Raw genomic sequence first — 19,101 nt, 5'->3', positions numbered from 1 at the left:
ATCACGCCACGTGACGGCAACACATGCTCCGTGCCTTCTCTCTCCGGCTCGCAGCTTCCTGGGGCTCCTTGGATCGCATTTGCATGCCCACTGGCGTACTAGGCGAGGGGATGGGCTTCAAGCCTTCCGCGAGCCTCTGCTGATCCTCGCCGCGCTCCCACCCTATCTTCAGGTGATTTCGCCGCCAGAGCGCCGTAACTAGCGCACACACACACTGATCTCCGCTTGCTTCCCTTAGCTCCCTGAGGCCAGGACACAGCTGAGGAGCGAAGAAACAGTAACACCTTTCTTTCTGGGCAAGAAGGAGCAGGTCAAAGTGCAGAGGCAGCCATCTAGCCTCCCGCCTAAACCAACAAACTTTTAAAAACGCCATTTTGGGTGCTCTGCGAGGCGCAGCCACCATTTTGAGCAGCATTTGTGGCCATGGCTGACAGCAGCATCCCTGGGCCTTTCCCTGACAAACGCAGGGAAGGGCATGATCTAGCCACCAGGCTGGTAGACCCTTTGCCTCCCCCTTCTCAGGCACAGCCCTTGGCATCTCAACCTGGTGAGGGGGCCCAGAGCCACAGCAAGGCCCACAAAACCAATAAAGCCGGAAAGACAAAGAAGTCTTTGAAGGCGGTGGCTAAGACAAAACACATCAGCTCAGATGAGCAACGCCATTCGCCTTCAGTGCTTCAGGATCAACCAGGCCCCAGGTCAGGTATCGGAGGCCCTTCTCTTTGGGAATTGAATCCGGGCCCCTTTAGTCCCATTCTGACCATTGATACATTGGGACTATGGGGCAACGCCCTGCAGACTCCCGCTACCACCCCATTGAGAGTCCCGTCCAGAGGCTCGGAGGCTTATTTCATGCCATCGGCCACGGGACCCCAAACAGAATGGTCTTCCTATGGTGCCCCTGGTGCTCACCTCATACCACTGGCGGGGATCAATTTTCAGGAGATTATATCAGAGGCGATAAAGCAGGGCATTGCTGCTGAGTTGCAGGAATGTGGTCACCCACAGTCGAGGCCCAATCGGGTCATCATGCAGAGGGAGACCGCCTCAGCTGGGCTGAGGATCCCCTCCCCCAATTGGGTCCCCAGGTAGTCCCTCTCCTGGATGAGGATCAGAGAGGCAGACTTCTCTGAGGAAGAAGCCACCACGCCAGACAAACCTCATAACACGGGGCTTTTTCCAACTGATCTTTTTAAACCATGGCTGGCCAAGGTCGCATCCGCCCTTGAGGGCCAGCCAGAAACATCCACTACTTCTACTCCATCTACTTCAGCTAGTACATGATTCAAAGAACAGACATGGCAGGCTGACATCATCCCAGCATCCCAGCTATTCCTGGACATAGTACAAAGACAGTGGGCCGCACCCACAGCGGCACCAGCCCCGTCAGCAGCAGACAAACACTACTACAATGTGCCTGAGGGGCTGGATAAAGTGCTCCAGTGGCCGTCAGTCTACATACCTATATCGGCACTCCATTCCAGCATGACTCTGCCAGGTTCTCAGGAGGAAATCCTCAAACCTGAGGCCAAGAGGGCAGACCAGACACCCCAGAGAGGGCCCAGGCAGTGGCTTGAGCAGTGCAGGCCTCAAAGCCACGTCTTTCTTTTCTAGGTCCACCCTCTCCTGGCTTCAACATCTCGAGGAGAGAATTCCCACTAGCGACTCCAGGGCACATCAAGATAGTCGCCGCTGTGCAGTTCACAGCCAATGCCACCTTGAGTGCCACGAGGTTTGCCTCTCGAGCCATGGCATCTGCCATCACCTCCTGTCGCCTCCTGTGGCTCAGACAGTGGCAAAAGGGACATGAGGCACAAATGGAGACTGACTGCCGAGCCATGCAAAGGGGGGAACTTGTTTGGGGACTCCCTCACGTTTTTGCTAGTGGAGGGGAAGGACAAATTTAAGGTTTTGCCCTCCACTATTAAGAAGGGTTTTCCCCATCCCAACTCCTACCCTAGGAAGCAAACATACAGACAGCAGGATTATGGGACTTCCTTTCGGGGATATGATTACAATCCTGCAGGCTTCCATTCACAGGGCAACTTTGGCCAATGCCAGCCGCTCTATCAGCAACAGAGGGGCACTTAAGGCAAGCGGCTCTTTCGACGTGGGGGGGGGACCAATACACCCGTAAATAGTGAGCAATCAGAGAACCGGTTCCCCATCGGGGCTCGCTTACTACACTTTGGGACATCACCACTTCAGATGGCTGGGTTAGGACCACTGTTAGGGCTGGCTTGGCCCTAGAGTTCATTGTCTCTCTCCCCCCCTGTTTCTTCATCCGTTCCCCAGTCTCCCGTAGTCCGCAGAGACAACTCCTGATGCACGACGCTATCCAGCACCTTCTGGATATCGAAGTCATCTAGGAGGTGCCGGAGGGCCAACGCATCAGGGGTTCTACTCCATCCTCTTTGTTATCCCCAAGTCATCTGGAGGATGGATGGCCATTTTGGACTTAAAGAGGTTGAATCGTTACTTGAAATGTAAGAAATTTAAAATGGACTCTTTGCAAACCATTTTGGAATGTTTAAGAAGAGGGCATTTTCTTACCTCGGTGGATTTGACAGAGGCCTGTTTGCATGTACCTATCCTCCGGGACCACCGACAATACTTAAGTTTTTGTTATGCAAATGTTCACTATCAATATAGGGCTCTGTCCTTTGGTCTTTCTTTGGCTCCTCGTGTGTTTACTAAGATCTTAGCAGCTCTAGCTGCGCACCTACAAAGCATACCGGTTCGGGTACATTGCTACCTGGATGATATCTTGGTACAATCTACCTCGAGTGAGGGAGCTGGGAGGGACCTTGCTCTCACTATCCGAGGTCTACAATCATATGGTTTTTCCATAAATATTCCTAAAAGCCATCTCATGCCCACAACCAGAATCCTGCACCTGGGGGCCTGGATTGACACCCTGGCGAAGCAGGTATTCCTATCGGAAGAACGTATGGCCAGCCTTCGGGAACTGGTAACACACATATTGGGGAAAAACAGGGTTACACTGGCTAGGTTATCTAAACTCCTAGGGAAGATGGTCTCAACCATTGCCATCGTGCCCTGGGTCAGGTTGCATTCCAGGGAGCTTCAATGGTTTCTCCTGCCTTTCCAGCAGCAGAGGATGAGCACCTCCTTGTCAAGGGTGCACCTTCCGGGGTCAGTGTGGACTTCCCTCCACTGGTGAAGGTACCCAGCCATAGAACGGAGGTGTCACTTTAGAGTCAAACATAGGCTCACCGTTACCACGGATGCTAGTCTTGTGGGCTGGGGCGCACACCTGGATAGGCATATGGCTCAGGGTCAGTGGAATCAAGAGGAGTCCACCTTTAGCATTAACTAAAGGTTAAGAGCTGCTAGAGCTCAGACTAGCTCTTTTACACTTTGAGCAGTTTCTTGAAGAACAACATGTCTTAGTGCTTACCGACAACATGATGGCCAAAGCACATGTGAACAGGCAGGGGGGGGGCACAAGGTCGCAACAACTCATGCGGGAGGCAAGGGAGTTGAGTGACTGGGCTGAAACTCACTTACTTTCTATCTCAGCTGAGCACATCTCAGGGGTAGAGAATGTGCAGGCAGAATGGCTCAGCAGGGCCACGGTGGACCAGGCGGAGTGGCAATTACACCCTTGTCTTTTCCAGGAGGTCACTCAGCGGTTCAGTGTTCTGGTTATGGACCTGTTCACCTCCCCGGCCAATGCATAACTCCCCAGATTCATCTCCAGGTTCCACACACCGGGGGCAGAGGGAGTGGATGCTCTGCACCATCCTTGGCCTCAAGGGCTGCTCTACGCCTTCCCTCCGACACCCCTGTGGGCCAAAGCTATTCGTCGGGTCATCTACACCAAAGCAGACATCATCTTCATTGCTTCCCATTGACCACATCGCCTGTTGTTTGCGGACCTCATGGTATTGTCTGTGGCAGCTCCATGGAAGTTACCTCCACACAAGATCTCCCTGAGGCAGGGGTCACTACAACACCCGGACCCGCAGTGATTGCAGCTGACCACATGGCGGTTGAGTGGGGGGTCCTGACATGGGAAAGATTTTCTGTCAGGGTCGTGGATACCATTCAAGCTTCTAGACGGCCTTCCACGGTCCATATTTATGACACCACCTGGCGGATTTTCTGTTCACGGTGCTCCTCCAGGGGTGTTACTCCTACCCGGGCTTCCGTCCCACAAATATTGGACTTTCTCCAGGATGGGTTGGATAAGGGGTTGTCCCCGAATACTATTAGACGTCAGGTGGCCGCACTAGCTTCTGTCCTGACCTGGGGTGAAGGTCATTCCTTGTCTCACCATCCTACCATGAAGAGGTTCTTAAAAGGGGAAACAAACCCCAGACCACCTACGGTCCATAGGAATCCTATACATGGATGCTATCCCCACCTTATTGAGAAAGAGTGTTGGTACTTACCCAATACTCCTCTTCTAATAAGGTGGGGATAGCATCCTGCCGCACCCTATAAGTGGGACTGGTCCTCCTGATGGGTCTATGGCCATTGGTCTCTCGATTAACGGATCTTGATCTGACTTGGAGACCGTTGTTTTTGGTTGTCTTTGTTCAATAAAGATTGTTTATACTCTTTGGATAACACATTGAGTCTGTGATTGTCTTGTTCCTCGCCGAAAAGCTGGGGTGGATCCAGTGCAGGCGGGTTATAAAGGGGTACTAATTAATTATTAATCAGATTCAGTCCAATCAGAGAGCGGACAGTGTTAACCCATACATGGATGCTATCCCCACCTTATTAGAAGCGGCGTATCAGGTACAGTAAGTACCAATGCTCTTTCTGTGCCAATGAGGAGAAGTATGACAACAGAAAACCACATGACAAAACCACCCACATAGAATTGAGGATAGCTCCTGGACACTATTTAAGATGTCACGAAGTTCACTTTCTTTAGTGAGAACAACATAAAGCAATGAAGTTGTAAATATATGTTTAAAAATTATCTGTATGAAATTCCAGGTTAGCTGGAGAATTTTAGTATATAAAAGATTATAGTATTTTTTTGGAGAAGGTAAAGATGTAAATTATGGCCTCAAGGCAATAAATATTTGTTTTTTTAGAAAAAAAATTAGATTCAAAGATTAAAAGCATGAATTATCCACAAAATGTGGAAATTGATAAGTACTAGGGCACACTAAAAGTAGAAAGCTGAATAGTGTCATTTTTACCAATCCAGAAAATGTAGGCACAATTCTTTGAAGTATCTGGATGGGAGCCCCATATCTCTTGTGAGGAGAAAGAAGGAGAACTAGTATAGTGTCCTTGTCTGATATCTAGACAACTTAAACTTTCTATAATTAAATTTAACACGTTGAACAGTGTTTTGTAACATTGACATTCTTGTATACAACATCATGTGCTTTCTACAGTTTTCTACAATTAATATATTTTTTAGCAGCTGTTAAACTAAGCAGAAACTGTAATGTAAACAATATGGAACTGGAAAGCATAAATCTTTGTCTTTTGGTTTTCTGAGCTAAAGAGCATTTATTAAAATATTTTTCTGAGCATCTTGAAAAAAGAAGATGATGATATGTGAATTTCAATTAAATATTTTACATATCTGTGGTTTTTATGTTCTCTTATCTATTTCCCATCAGGATTATTACACAGTGAGTTAAAAACCCTCCCTACCTCTTTATATTATAAACCTCTAGGAAAGCTGAAGCTCCCAAAGCTGCTACTGATACTTATGTAAGATTTGCAGCTTTTGTGAGCCATAGATGAACTGTGTAGCCCTGAAGTAGTAGTTATTCTTTGAAACATATTAATATTGTTGCTATTATACTTCGTAGCGTTTCTATTGAGAATTGTGATATAGGTAAAGGGTCCCTTGTACCATCTAATCATTTCACTCTTAGCATGCTTCCAGATTTGTTTAGGCAGATAACATTTAAAATAAAAATACAAACAGCATAAAATATCAATATGTACAGTAGCAATCAAGGTAAAACCAATTACCACAAATCAACAACTTCATGGTTCTCCATGAAATTAGTGCAACAACACATGTACTATAGTTAGTTTCAGAAAATGGAAAAGTGGCGGCTGAAGGAAGACAAATAACAAATCTGAAGGATCTTGGATCAGGGCTTCTATAAAAACTTACCTCGTGATGGTAAGAACAGCAAATGTCACTATTTCTCTGCTCTCACTGTGTTGACAGAGTGCCATACGGCAGCACTGTGTGTAAGATCACCTGGTCTCTCCTTGGGAAGGAAGACTAAGATTCACACTTCTGAGGCAGGTGAAAGAATTTGTCAAGCACTTGACAGATAAAATTGCTCAAATTTGTTCTTAGTTGGAATCCCAAGTGTGGAACAGGTCCATTAGAGATGCTCAGGGAGTCGACTTCCCCAGTTACCCAGTTAATTTCATTGGATCCCACCTGTGTGGACAATTTCCATCCAGTTTCCCAGCTCCCCTCTTAAGGAAGATGGTGGAAAAAGTGGTAGCACCTCAGTTTTAGAGTGTTCTGGATCACTTTCAGGTGGGTTTTAGGCCTCGTTATGGGACAGAGAGCATTGGTCACACTTTTAGATGATGTATGGTGGGAGCAGAATGGGGTACTGTATTCATCTTTGCTCCTCTTGACCTCTCAGCAGCTTTTGATTCCGTTGACCATGGTATCCCTTTGAGCCATCTATGAGAACTGGGGCTGGATGGTGCAATCTTATGCTGGTTCAGCTCCTTTCTTCAAGTCCAGTCCCAATCAGCATTGATAGACAGTGAGAGGTGAAGCCGACGGCAGTTCCTTTGTGGCATGCTGCGGAGTTTGGGGCTCCTTTTAAATTTACACATAAAACTGGGTGTTTTCCTGGGTGCTGCTTGGAGAATCCAAGCATGGGTTAAATACAGCCAATCTGCCCAGGACTGAATTGAAACTTTAAGCCATGCCTCTGGTGCTCATTATTCCTCGGATTTTTTCAATTCAGCTAGCCCAGTGGACACGTTTCGAGTTTCTCTTCAGTACTTCCACATTACTTGGACTCTCCTTTATTTCCTTTTGTGTTTTTTTGTGTTTTTTCCCCTTCCCTCTATAATTTCCAGTGTGGTGAGCAGGCCTGGTGAGTTCCTTCCGTTTAAGGATCCCTCGAGATTTCACCCCTTTTAGCCTCTCCGGTGTCCTGGGCTCGCTCGGGTGCCGTGAGGCTATAGGCAGCTGCTGGAGGAGGCGCGTGGGTCGGAGCGCCGACGTCAGTGCGATCGCAGCGACCCTGCTGCGATCTATCTCCCCGCTGAGCTATCTATGGCTTCCGACCGTGCTCGTTAAGGAGCTGGTGGCTTGCACAGATCCTCAGGGCACTCCAAGAAGTGTGGGTGGCCATTTTGAGTAGGTCAGAGTTGCGGTAGCCATTTTGAGAGTGCCGAAAGTTGCTGCCGCCATTTTGTTTGCCCTGAATTTCCCGCGCAAACTTGCTGCAGCTGCCTGATTGCCTGTCTCTTGCAGGTCACTGCCTGGAGCTTCCTGCCCAGTCATTTCGGCAGGTTTGCAGCCTCTCCAGCGCAATTTCTACAGAAGCGGCAGCGGAAGCTTGTGACTTCAAAGGTCACACTCCGGAGTTACTGGCCTGCGTGGTGCTGGGAGCTTCAAGGCTCGTACCCATCTTGCTAATTCATTAAGGTCTGCTGAACCTTGCTTGCCCTTGCCTTCAGTGTCTCTTCGTTAGAGCGCTAAGGCACCCCTCCAGCTGTAGGCATTGCATCTCCAGATTCAGCCATGGCAGACCGGGCCCCTGAGGAACCACAGCCAGGTCCATCCACCTGCAAAGCCCCTACCAGACAAGCTGGCAAGGCAGCCAGAGAGGCAATTAAAGCAAGCAAGCCCTATTCTAGGCAGGGAACCAAGCAGGATTCAGGCCTAGACAGGGATGCCTTTAGGTGCCAGAAAGCCTGGGAAAAGCAGGTATCCAAGGCCCAACAACAGGCCCAGGCTTCCAGACCGGTTTCCCTGGGGATCAGTCGTCCAGGGTCCAGCCTGGACAGGCACCACTGGTATCTGAAAGTGAGGAGGAGGGGCAGGAAATTTATTCTGCGGCTTCCCTTGCCATGGCGGGTTCTCCAGGGCCCTCAATGGCAGACCGAACAGATCTCTTTGAATGCCCATCCAACCCTGAGGAGGAGTTGGTTCCGATAGGTCCATTTGCACCCCAACAACCGGCCGCTCAGCCCTCCTCTAGGGATTGCCCTCCGGAAGATTGGGGACCTGATCTTTCTGTGGAGATGCAAGAGGTGATTGCCAGGCCTATATCCCATGGGATTGAGGCCGGCATGTTGCAACGGGCCAAGTGCCTGCACAAAACCCGTCCATCTCCGAACCCAGGGACTTCTCAGGATTTATTTATTTATTTATTTTATTAGATTTATAGACCGCCTCCTCCTCCCAAAGGGACTCGGATGTTGCCCAGGCCCAGGCTCCTCAGTCTCCACATTCCTCTCTGGCCAGTGAGGATTCGGACTGGGAGGAGGACATTGGGCAGAGACTAGAGCCTGAGTTCTCAGGAGATGAGACCACTGTTCCCGACAAACCTGCATTCTCTGGCCTCTTTAAGCATGCTCACTTCAAGACTATTTTGAATAAGGCCAAAGCCTTGGCCTGCTTGGGTACTAGCACCCCATCCTCGGCTGTTTGAGGAGCCATAACTAACACAGGAAATTGTGCCAGTTCCAAAATTATTTCTTAATTTAGTGCAAAAGCAATGGGCACAGCCAGGTACCCTTGCTACTCCCAGTGGTAATGATAAGTTGTACGCAGTGGATGCAAGTCTGGAGGACCTACTAAAACTGCCCCCTGTGGATGTGCCAGTGGGACCCACTCACTTCCTCCTCAGTGCTCTCCCCTGAGCTATTAGAGGGGCTCAAGGCGGAGGATAAGAGGGCCGAAAATGCCTGCCACAAGACTCATCAGGCGGCAGCTTGGGCCATCAAGACTTCCGCCTCCGCGTCCTTCCTGTCCAGGGCAGCCCTACTATGGTTGAGGCAGCTTCTTGCTAAGCTTCTGGCTGGGGACACCAAATTGAGGCAGGATGTTAACAAAATTATTGCGGCCACAGAGTACACTGTTGATGCCACCCTAAATGCTGCCAAATTTGCATCTCGATCTCTGGCTTCTAATGTCACTACTCGACGCCTTTTATGGCTCAGACACTGGAACGCAGACATATGCTCCAAGTGGAAGCTCACCTCTGCTCCTTTCAAGGGCGGCAAGCTATTTAGGGAGGCCCTTGATCCTGTCCTCATTGAAAATAAGGACAAAAAGAAGGTCATGCCTTCGGTCAATAAGAAGTCTGATCGCAAGGGTTCCCAATCCTACAGGAGGCAGCCCTTTCGGAACACGGAACAGCCATTTACCTCCGGTTCCTTTCAATGTCCCTTTTCCCAAGGTACCGATAGCCCCAGGACCGGCAGCCCTTTTGTGACAGGTGCCGCCAGCAGTCCTACTCTAAGCATCCCTATCGCGGGGAGTCCGGCTCCAGAACTTTCAGGCAATATAGGTGATTATCAGCAGATGGCTCCCATTGGAGGGCGTCTACAGCTGTTCCATGCCCAATGGGAGCAGATCATGTCAGACCAGTGGATTCTTCAAACCATTTGCATAGGTGTGAGGTTAGAGTTCCTATCCACACCTCCTCGACACTTCATCCGATGCCCTACCCCCACCTCCCCAGTCAAGAAGGCTCTCATGGAACAGGAGATCCTTCATCTCAGGGAAATCAGGGCCATAGAACCGGTTCCACCAGGCCAGGAAGGGACAGGATTTTACTCCATCCTCTTCCTTGTTCCCAAGAACTCCGGGGTGTGGGAGTGGGATACTAGATCTAAAAAAGTTAAATCGTCACATAGAGTACAGGAGGTTCAAGATGCAGTCCCTTCAGTCAATTCTGGGCTGCATCAGGCTGAGAGATCTCTTAACATCTATAGATCTCAAAGAGGCCTACCTCCACATTTCCATTCGCAAAGCTCACCACAGGTTCCGGAGATTCTTTTATGCAGGCCACCATTACCAGTACAGAGCACTGCCATTCGGCGTGTCATCGGCTCCGCAGACCTTCACGAAGATCCTAGCTGCAGAGGTGGCCTCCCTAAGATCTCGTCCAGTGCGACTACATTGTTGCCTGGATGAGATTCTCATCCAGTTGTCGGCACGACAACAAGTGGTGCAGGACCTGCAACACACGCTACAAACCCTCCAACAACATGGGTTCTCCATCAACAGAAAAGAGCCATCTCACACCAACCACCAGGCTGCAGCACCTTGGCGCCATCATCGACACCATGAGCTGTCAGGTCTCCCTGTCACCGGAACGACTGGCAAGCATCAGAGACCAGGTGCTGCAGGTGCAACAGTCATCGCAAGCATCGATCATTCAGTTGTCCCAGCTCCTGGGAAAAATGCTTTCGTGCCTGTCGATAGTGTCACTCCTGACACCTACAATGGCTCCTCCTGCCCTTCCAGAGGGCCAACCAGAGGAACTCTCAACAGCTGGTCCTGGAGTCACCAAAAGCACCCCAGTCTTTTCAGTGGTGGCTGTCCCCTGCTTTGTAAAGGGCATCCTCTTCAAGGAACCGGACTGTCTTAACCATCATGACAGATGCCAGCCTCTTCGGTTGGGGTGCTCACCTCCACAACCAGATTGCACAGGGCAGGTGGTTGATGGCTGAAGCATCACACAGCATCAACGTCTCGCCCTCGTTCACTTCCAAGACGGCATCAGGGGGCGTCACGTGAGAATCCTAATGGACAATGTGGCCACAAAGGCGCACATAAACTGCCAGGGGGGCACTCGCTCAGGTTGGTGGAGACCGAGCGCCTGGGAAGGTGGGCAGAAGGACACCTGTGCTCGATCCAAGCAGAGCACATCTCCGGGATCAACAACATCCAAGCAGACTGCCTGAGCAGGGCCATGGTAGATCACTCACAGTGGCGCCTGCATCCAGACCTGTTTCACCAATTGTCTCGGAGGTTCGGCCATCCGCTAGTCGACCTGTTCACTACCCCAGAGAACACACAGCTTCCCAGGTTATTCGCAAGGTTTCACACCCCGCAAGCCGAGGGGGTCAACGCTCTTCACTGTCCGTGGCCATCAGGACTGCTATATGCGTTTCCTCCATTGCCTTTTCTCCCCAGGGTGATTCGGAAGATCCTGTCAGAAGAAGTGGAGGTCCTGCTTGTGGCTCCCTACTTGCCCAGAAGAACCTGGTTCGCCGACCTGGTGAATCTCTCCGTCAGCCCACCTTGGCGGATTCCCCAACATGAGGTCTCTCTCAGCCAGGAGGCGCTTCAACATGCAGAGCCCCAGTGGTTGCAACTAGCCATGTGACACTTGAGAGGGATCTCCTAAGTCGGGGTAATCTTTCCACCAAGGTCATTCATACCATCCAGGCATCCAGGCAGCCTTCTACGACTAGAATAGATGACGCCACTTGGAAATCCTTCGACACCTGGTGCAAAGTGCATGGCGTTGTGGCGAATGAACAATGTAAATTTCTTTTGGAAGTTCTTGAAAGAAATATGCATATAATATAGCAAAGATACCATCCATCAGTTTTCTCTAGGTTGCAGTTGTCCAGATATATTAGATGATACTCTTCCTCGGTTATCACGTCTGTCAAGGAACTGCAAAGTTGGGGAGGCTGCACTGAGATGCACCAATTAAATAGCTTTCAGATTTTGTGGGTGGATTTGTATGTGTGTTTGTAGCGTACAGTATAGAGATATACTTTGCAAGTTTAACATTTCAGGTAGCATTCAATTAACTATAATACAATACCAAAAACGTCAGAGCAGTTCATTATAAAAGAATCCAAATTATAGTAAATTAGAATGCCTGAGCAAATATGAATGCTTGTGCTTGGTGATGAACAGGATCGTTTCCAGGTGAACTGCTTTAGGGAGATTAGTCCACAGGTGTGTCACTGCAGCTAAGAGAGTCCTTCAGTTGTTAAATTGCATGCCTCTGATAAGGAAACATGCAGAAGAATTTTACCTAATGGGAATTGTATTGTTTATATACAGATTTTATTGATATCTGTGGAGGCAGCCGGAGATGCAAGTGTTGGTTTTCATGTTAGGAATGCAAAATTGAATGCATTATTTGCAGATTATCTTAAGAGTGGGTCAACTCTGGACCTTTCAAACTAATATGGGATTTGGGAGTCACTGGATTTCCTCAAAATTGGCAACGGGGCTCTCCCTCTGGGATATCAAATAATATTGAAATGCGTCCTAAGCAGAAAATGAGAAGTTGAAAAATACTTGCTGAAATAAGCATGTCTGTTAAGATTTTTTTTCATGTAAAAATTGAGATTAATTTGGGTATAAAATGGAATATGCATTCATAAAGAAATGCTTATGAAAATTAAACAGGCGACTAGAATTTGCCCATTGCCCATTTCATGTTGAATGATTTTTAAATATGCATTTTCTCCTAGATTTCCTACACACCAAGTGATGAGGAAGACAGTGATGATTCTGAGGGAGAAAATCAGGAACTTGCTCAGATTGACAGAGGTAAAGCATTTCAGTATTTAGGAAACCTACTAAGAATGTTAGTGTTAAACTTGCATTGTTATTTCCAGGCGTTAATTTCCAGGATTTCTACCGCAAGTTCTGTCAACCTTTGTTATAATTTATGTAATCCCATCCCATATGGCTAATTTCATCTTTTCTGAAACTAAGAATTTCCTGTCTAGCAGTCTTCTCAAATTTGATGGCTTCCAGATCTTGTTGAAGTCCTATTAACTCTGGCCAGTATGAGTGATGGTCAAGATTAATGCTGTGACCTCTTGGGTCATTCTATCAAAGAGATTTCCTGACCAGATTCCTCAATGCCTTTAGCAATTACAGACCTTCTAATGTTCTGCCTGTTCTGGAAAAGTTAGGATACCTTCAGAGATGTATCTGCCTTAAAAATAGCCCACGTTGAATAGTATATTCAAACATCAACACATCATTTTAAATGACATTTTGTATTATATCATAAACTTTTATGATAATTTTATGTCATAAAATATCTTACAAAATTTGCCAAATTTCAATTCCACGGGAGTTATGGATTTGGATTTTGGATACATTTGGTAAGTTAGCCCATTTGAGGTATCTTGGTACAAAAAGTTTTGTCCCTATGGGTACACTGTTTTGCCCAGTTAAAGATTAGAGGAATCAGAGTTTTAGTAGTGTATAGATTGCAGAACAATTTCACAGGAACTCTATGCTACTACAAATCCTGGAGAAACACATAAAACTTAACCCCTTTTCTCAAAAGATTTATTTGTATCTGTTATCCATGCTTCTTTTATAGAATTGTGTACAAGGGCAGGCTGCTTGATTTTATTCTTGAAACAACAAAGTTAAATTGGGGTAATAGATGATGATGGGAGCAATAATAGCCAGTAAGCTTTATGAGTGGTTGGAAATTCTGCTGTGGATCTTACTCCAAATCTGAGAAACTCTGTGGCCCTATGATCTTTGTTAGGATTTGGCCACTTTAATATGCCTTGTTTTGAAGTCCATTTGCTGGTGAGCCTCTTCAAGTGGGGGCAGTGCTGATAGCTGTAGGAGAGATTAGCCAAAATTGCTCTCTTTCATTCTACCAAAAGCAAACTCTGTTATGTTAATGTACTTTCTATTTGTGATAGAGTAACCTGAAATACAACCATTGACAGAATTTGCACATCATGTTAAGTAATGTTTGTATGAACAGGGTATACAGATTAAATTAAAATTGGTTGGGTTCATGTGTGGGTGTTTCAACACTGGAGGCTTTCCAAGAGATATCATATGGCATAAAGTCTCCTGCTTGAACAGGGAGTTGGACTAAATGACCTCAAAGGTCCCTTATAACTCTGCTATTCTATCTTTTATGTTCTGACTATGCGTTACAAGTCATTTGTTGATTTCACCCAAATCATTAAGTCTAAATCATGTTAATATATTTTATATTGGCACTACATGTTACCCAAATGAATATGGATTGGATGGCTGTTTTTTTTCTTTTTCTTTTTTGATAAGATACTAAAGTAATATAAGATTTTGGCTGCCATGAATACGTAGACTGGTCAGAATGTACGGGGGCACTTTGTCAATAGGTACATGTGGAACATGGATTCTGAATTGTACAGAGCTACTACTCGAGTACTTAAAAGTAGACTCTGCTTCTTACTTACTTACTTCCAGCACATAGAAATGTAGCCTTTTTAAAATTACATTTCACTCATACTGTGGTGATGACTTTACACAACCAGCTTTTTTCTGTTTATCCTCAATGTGTACTGTCCCCATCTCCTCCTGATAAACTAATCTTGGTTCCCCCTCTGTACAAAGTTCTATATCCAAGGAACTTCAGATGTTTGTAGCTGATTGGGTCTTGGTGGGCCCTAGATAATAGAGTGTCTTTTGCCGTGTGAGTGTGCCAGCTCTTCTTAAATAAAAGGACATTCACTTTCCTGATGATTCCAGAGGTGCTCAGCTTTCCTGGCTGCTTCTTACAGTATCTGGGTTGAAGGACTTATTTGACAGAAGAAGTGGGGGAATGGGACTAGTGGTTTTTAATCACTATGTAAGGCTGCGTTAAGATCTTCTCTATCACTGTTTTAAATATTTTCCCAGAGAGAAGACGGAATTGCACCTTGACTCCCTTGGCAACCAATCAACAGCAAAATCAAGAAAATCAGTGCTGCAAAGTCCGGGGCCATTTTCCTTCTGGGCTGGACCACCATAGTTCTGAAGAGGAGTTGGAATGTATCACCCGTGAATTTGCTGCTGAGAAACGGAAGTGGTCTCAGGTCAGCAAGCTTGGCTGCTGCAGTGACAGCTGTAATACCTCCTCCAGTGATGAGGAAGTAAAGACCTTGTGTGGCAAATCCTTCCGGCCAGTGGTCGAAGCTGTGGAAGGTTTGCGTGCCAGTCCTAGCCCAGTGCTCTTCAGTGCCTCACCTCCTAAGAGACTGCAGTCCTTGGTACGGACCACATCATCCCGGCCTATAATTTTTACAAGCGTCGGAGGCAGCTTTGAGCAAGGGATGCCATGTAAACGACACCGACAGGGCTATGGTGACAAAGTCGGGAGGCCCAGTCTCGATCTGGAAAAAATGCAGCAAGTAAGGCAGTGTTGCATCAAATGATACTCATATTTAGTCATATACATGATAAACCTTGGAAAGTTGTGATAGAAAATGACTATCAAACTTGTTTAGACTTTTCAAAGTCTTTTATCTTTAACCTTGGTAGGCTAAATAGTGTTTGGCTTTTTACTCCGTTGGATTTTGAATATTTTCATTCCACTTGATCTCTGCCCCTCTTGTACCTGCTTTCTGTTCTCAGAATTATTTGTTATTGGAGCGGTTTCCATCAGCCTCTATTTTCATTAGAAACTAGGGCACAATTTCTTGCTTTTGACTGCGTATCATAATCATTTAAGAGCAGTTCTAATTTCTACTTCAAAAATGAGAACATAACACTGGAGTAAAAGCTTTATTTCTACCCAATCCTTTTATTTCTAGAAAGTCTAACATTGCAAGGTAAATGGTTAATACAACAAATGATATGGATGACCTCTCTGTCTCCCAGAGACAGTGGCTGGATTTCACTTTTGGTTTTGGCTTAAAATGATATGTGAATCCAGCCAGTATGGGTTGCTCAACAAACCATGGTTTAAACAAATAGAGCTTTTTGGTTTTATGTGGGATAAGGCAGATTCCTATGCTATTCTGCCACTGACTCTATTCTTTATTTCAGTCTTTTTCTTTTTTACAACACTTCATATTCTATACCTCTTACGTGTCATAAGCTGAGGCCATTGTCCTGCTGTAATGAGTTGGAAGAAGCAGCTGCCCCTCCTGCTTGTCATGCTAGGCTGCTTGTACTTTTGCAGAGGGGTATTTGCGTCAGTATGTGTGTTTCTTTGCATTTGGCTGCCTTCCCATCTTTTCATTTCATTTCTTTTCTTCTTCTTTTTTTTTAATAATTGGGCTGAAATGGCTTGGCTTGTGTTTCAAGGCACCAAGTACATCTACAGTGAATTGAATAGTCTCCCTTGCAGCCCTTCAATAGTCCTTGGACAATGTCCTAATTACACCCTGGACCTGCTGCCAGCCATATGCATTTTAACGAGGGCTTTGTGATTGTGTCCCAGAAAGAACAGGGTCATGTCTGGCCTTTGGCAAGGGTGCAGCCTCTTCTTTTCATGGTGCCCATTCAGAAGTATTGTCAGGCACAAGGCAGATGGGGTGCCTGTGTGTGGTAGGCAAAGTGTTTTGGTTGCTCAAGGTGCCAGCAGTCAGAAAGAGAGTGAACCAGCTGCAGTCATTATAGATGCATAGAAGATTGGAGTTAGATACTGTAACCCATCACACATAATTTAGAAAAGTTTCATCTGTCAAAAATGAAGCTATTAAAATCCTGGATTTTCTTGGAGTGGTTTCTGGGAACAAATTCCAGAAATTCATCAGAGGCCCCACTGAGCACTCGAACTGGCTCTTAAGAGTTTATGGTTGTTGATGTCGCTCTCTAGAGCAAGTAGACGAAGAAGAACCAAAAGCAAATACTTGATGGCCCTTTAATGGATAGCTGCAATTCTGCTCCGACCCACCCTCCCCAAATAAACATAAATCAGCTGGATCTTCTTGTAGGCATGGGCCGGAGATTTGCTCTTGAAAATCTGGACTTTTCACAGTAAGCAAAAGGATTGTATTGAATGCCAAAGCAGAAAGACCTGCTGAACTCTCAGTGCTTTCCTTTGGATGAACAAGTCCTGCTAACTGAACTCAATTGTGCACATTGACTGAAGTAGTACTAAAGTAATGGGAAATAATACAGAGAGGGTCAGCATGAATTCATGTTTTGTAGAAACACTTAGTGTGGCAGTTCAGTTCTTTCTCAAGCCTTTTTTTAAACCATGGATGCTTGGTGTTCCTTTGGAGAATGAAAAGGAGCAATGAAATAGCATATTCTGGAGAAAAGCAGAGACAAAAGAGTATTTGTGGCTACGAGTTTGACCTATCCACATGCTTCTATTGGGAGGGAATCATGTATTCTATTTTCCTGAGGATTGGGCTTTGCAGCCCTTTCCTTAGAAATGTGCTCAACGAAGGAAAGAACTCCTTGACTCAATTGCACCGCTCAGCTTCTCTTATTTCAAATTTACAATGAGAAATCAACATGAAATCATAAACTTTTCAGAAGACTCCATTGGACATCATCTAAATAAATCAATGGGGAGGCTGTTCAAGGTTTGTAAAGGAATTTATAAAAGCTGCTTTTGAAACAATATTCACTTTTATTGGTACAATATTGATTGCCTAGTTGAGCTTCAGCTTGTTAAAAGGTCAAGTCTTTTTAGATATTGAATACCAAAATCAAAATGTTGCCTAATCTGAACATTAAAAATCTTGTGAGATTTGGTCATTTTGTAAGATTTCAGACCATTCAATTTATTTGTTTTTAAAATTTGGGGGTTCTATCAATACAGGAGGCTTAAAACGTTGAGTTTTCAGAATAGAGAAATGAAACACGGTTGTTGGATTAGAATGATGTTTCTCAACCTTGGCTGGGAAACAAGCATGCTGGCTGGGGAACACTAGGAGATGAAGTCCAGACATCTTAAAATGGCTGAATTTGAAAAGTACATCTTTAGACTATAAGAAGCTATCTGCTTCCAATTATTTGCTTGTCTAACTCAATGAGGAAAGGATCTTGCTCACTTCCTGTTAACTGATACTAAATGAGAATGCCCTAGATCAGGGGTGTCAAACTCACATCATTACGGCGGCATCACATGACTATCACGACTTTTTTCCCCTTCACTAAACTGGGCATGGCCAGCATGTGTCATATCCGGGTGCAAGTTTGATAGCCCTGCCCTGGATTGATTCTAACTGCTTTTGCTTGTATACATCTTCTTTGCTTGAGCTGTATAGAGCCTTGTTCATTGCACCTTTTATACCATTGTACAGACACATCTGAATTTATCTTGTATGCTCTCTCCTCTTCTCACCTCCAGTTCATTTGTGGTTCTGTCCCCAAAACTATAATTAGATAATTCAGTGGATTGTCCCTTTTACAGACTGCAGATACTGGCTTGTTTCTTAATCTCCCCTGTTGGATTCTGCCTCCTGATATGCAAGGCCATAAGATTTGAGCAGGGGATAGCATTGTGAAGAAATAATTTCATTCAAGAGCTTGTGTGAGGGGTTGGATCTGTAGCATTTTCAAAGGAGGCTGAAGAACCTTGGGTCTAAATGGATGGATAATTTCAGACAAGTTAAGGTTCACTTGTTCCTTTTCTCGCAATCCAAGTCTTTCTCATTAGTTAGTTGTTGCATTCGTAAACAGAATTTTAATAGGGGGAATAATTGGGGAATAAAAATTGAGGAAAAGGGCTGTCTGTTAAATCCAAATGTTCATTAAATCCAAATTTACATAACGGGTAAATGTATGTAAATTATGCAATTTTATGTATTTATGTATTATATAATTTATGTAAAATTTACTAAAATTATGCCAATTTGCACAAATTGCCAGACCTGATTTGTCAAACAGTAGGCTTTTCTGTTAATTTGAGGGAAATGTCCAAAATCAGATTTTATGGAAGTTGAAGTGTTATCCAACAGCATTTTGGGGAGGAGTTAGGATATGCTATTGGAAACTGATTATTCTTTACATGACAAATTTCTGAATGTAACCAGGATGGACAGTCAGAGAGAGAAAAAGTACAAAGAGCCTATAGCAGTGATGGCGAACCTTTTTTGGCTCGCGTGCCACTAGTGGGGGGAGCGCAGGGGGGTCGTGTGCGGGCGTGCCGCACCCATAATGCAACGTGCAACCCCCCCAGTGCGCATGCACGCACAATGCACGACACCCCCCCATTTTTACATGCTTTTTTTGCCCTCCCCAGGCTCCAGGGGCTTTATAGGAGCCTGGGGAGGGTGAAAGGAGCCTCCCCCGACCCCCCGGAGGCCCTCCTGAGGCTTCAGGGACTGTCCGGAGGCTTCCCTGAAGCCTTCGGAACACTTAAAACCACCCTCCGAGCAAACTGGAAGTGACTTCCGGTTTGCTCAGAGGGTCGTTTTAAGCGCTCCGAAGGCTTC

At 45.9% G+C, this 19,101-nt stretch overlaps 1 protein-coding gene across 2 annotated transcripts in view; it reads left to right on the top strand.

Moving 5' to 3' along the window:
* Positions 1 to 19,101, top strand: part of LOC309387836 (uncharacterized protein) — an 82,058-nt gene that overhangs the window by 7,092 nt on the left and 55,865 nt on the right. For both annotated transcript variants that reach the window (XM_081944716.1, XM_081944715.1), the window contains exons 2-3: positions 12,448 to 12,526; positions 14,624 to 15,114. In XM_081944716.1, the coding sequence (XP_081800842.1) occupies positions 12,448 to 12,526; positions 14,624 to 15,114 (570 nt within the window). The remainder of the gene's footprint in view (positions 1 to 12,447; positions 12,527 to 14,623; positions 15,115 to 19,101) is intronic.

This window comes from Natrix helvetica, assembly GCF_964273705.1.
Source record: "Natrix helvetica genome assembly, chromosome: 2".
Taxonomy (NCBI): domain Eukaryota; kingdom Metazoa; phylum Chordata; class Lepidosauria; order Squamata; family Natricidae; genus Natrix; species Natrix helvetica.
This window is presented reverse-complemented; position numbering and strand designations above follow the sequence as displayed.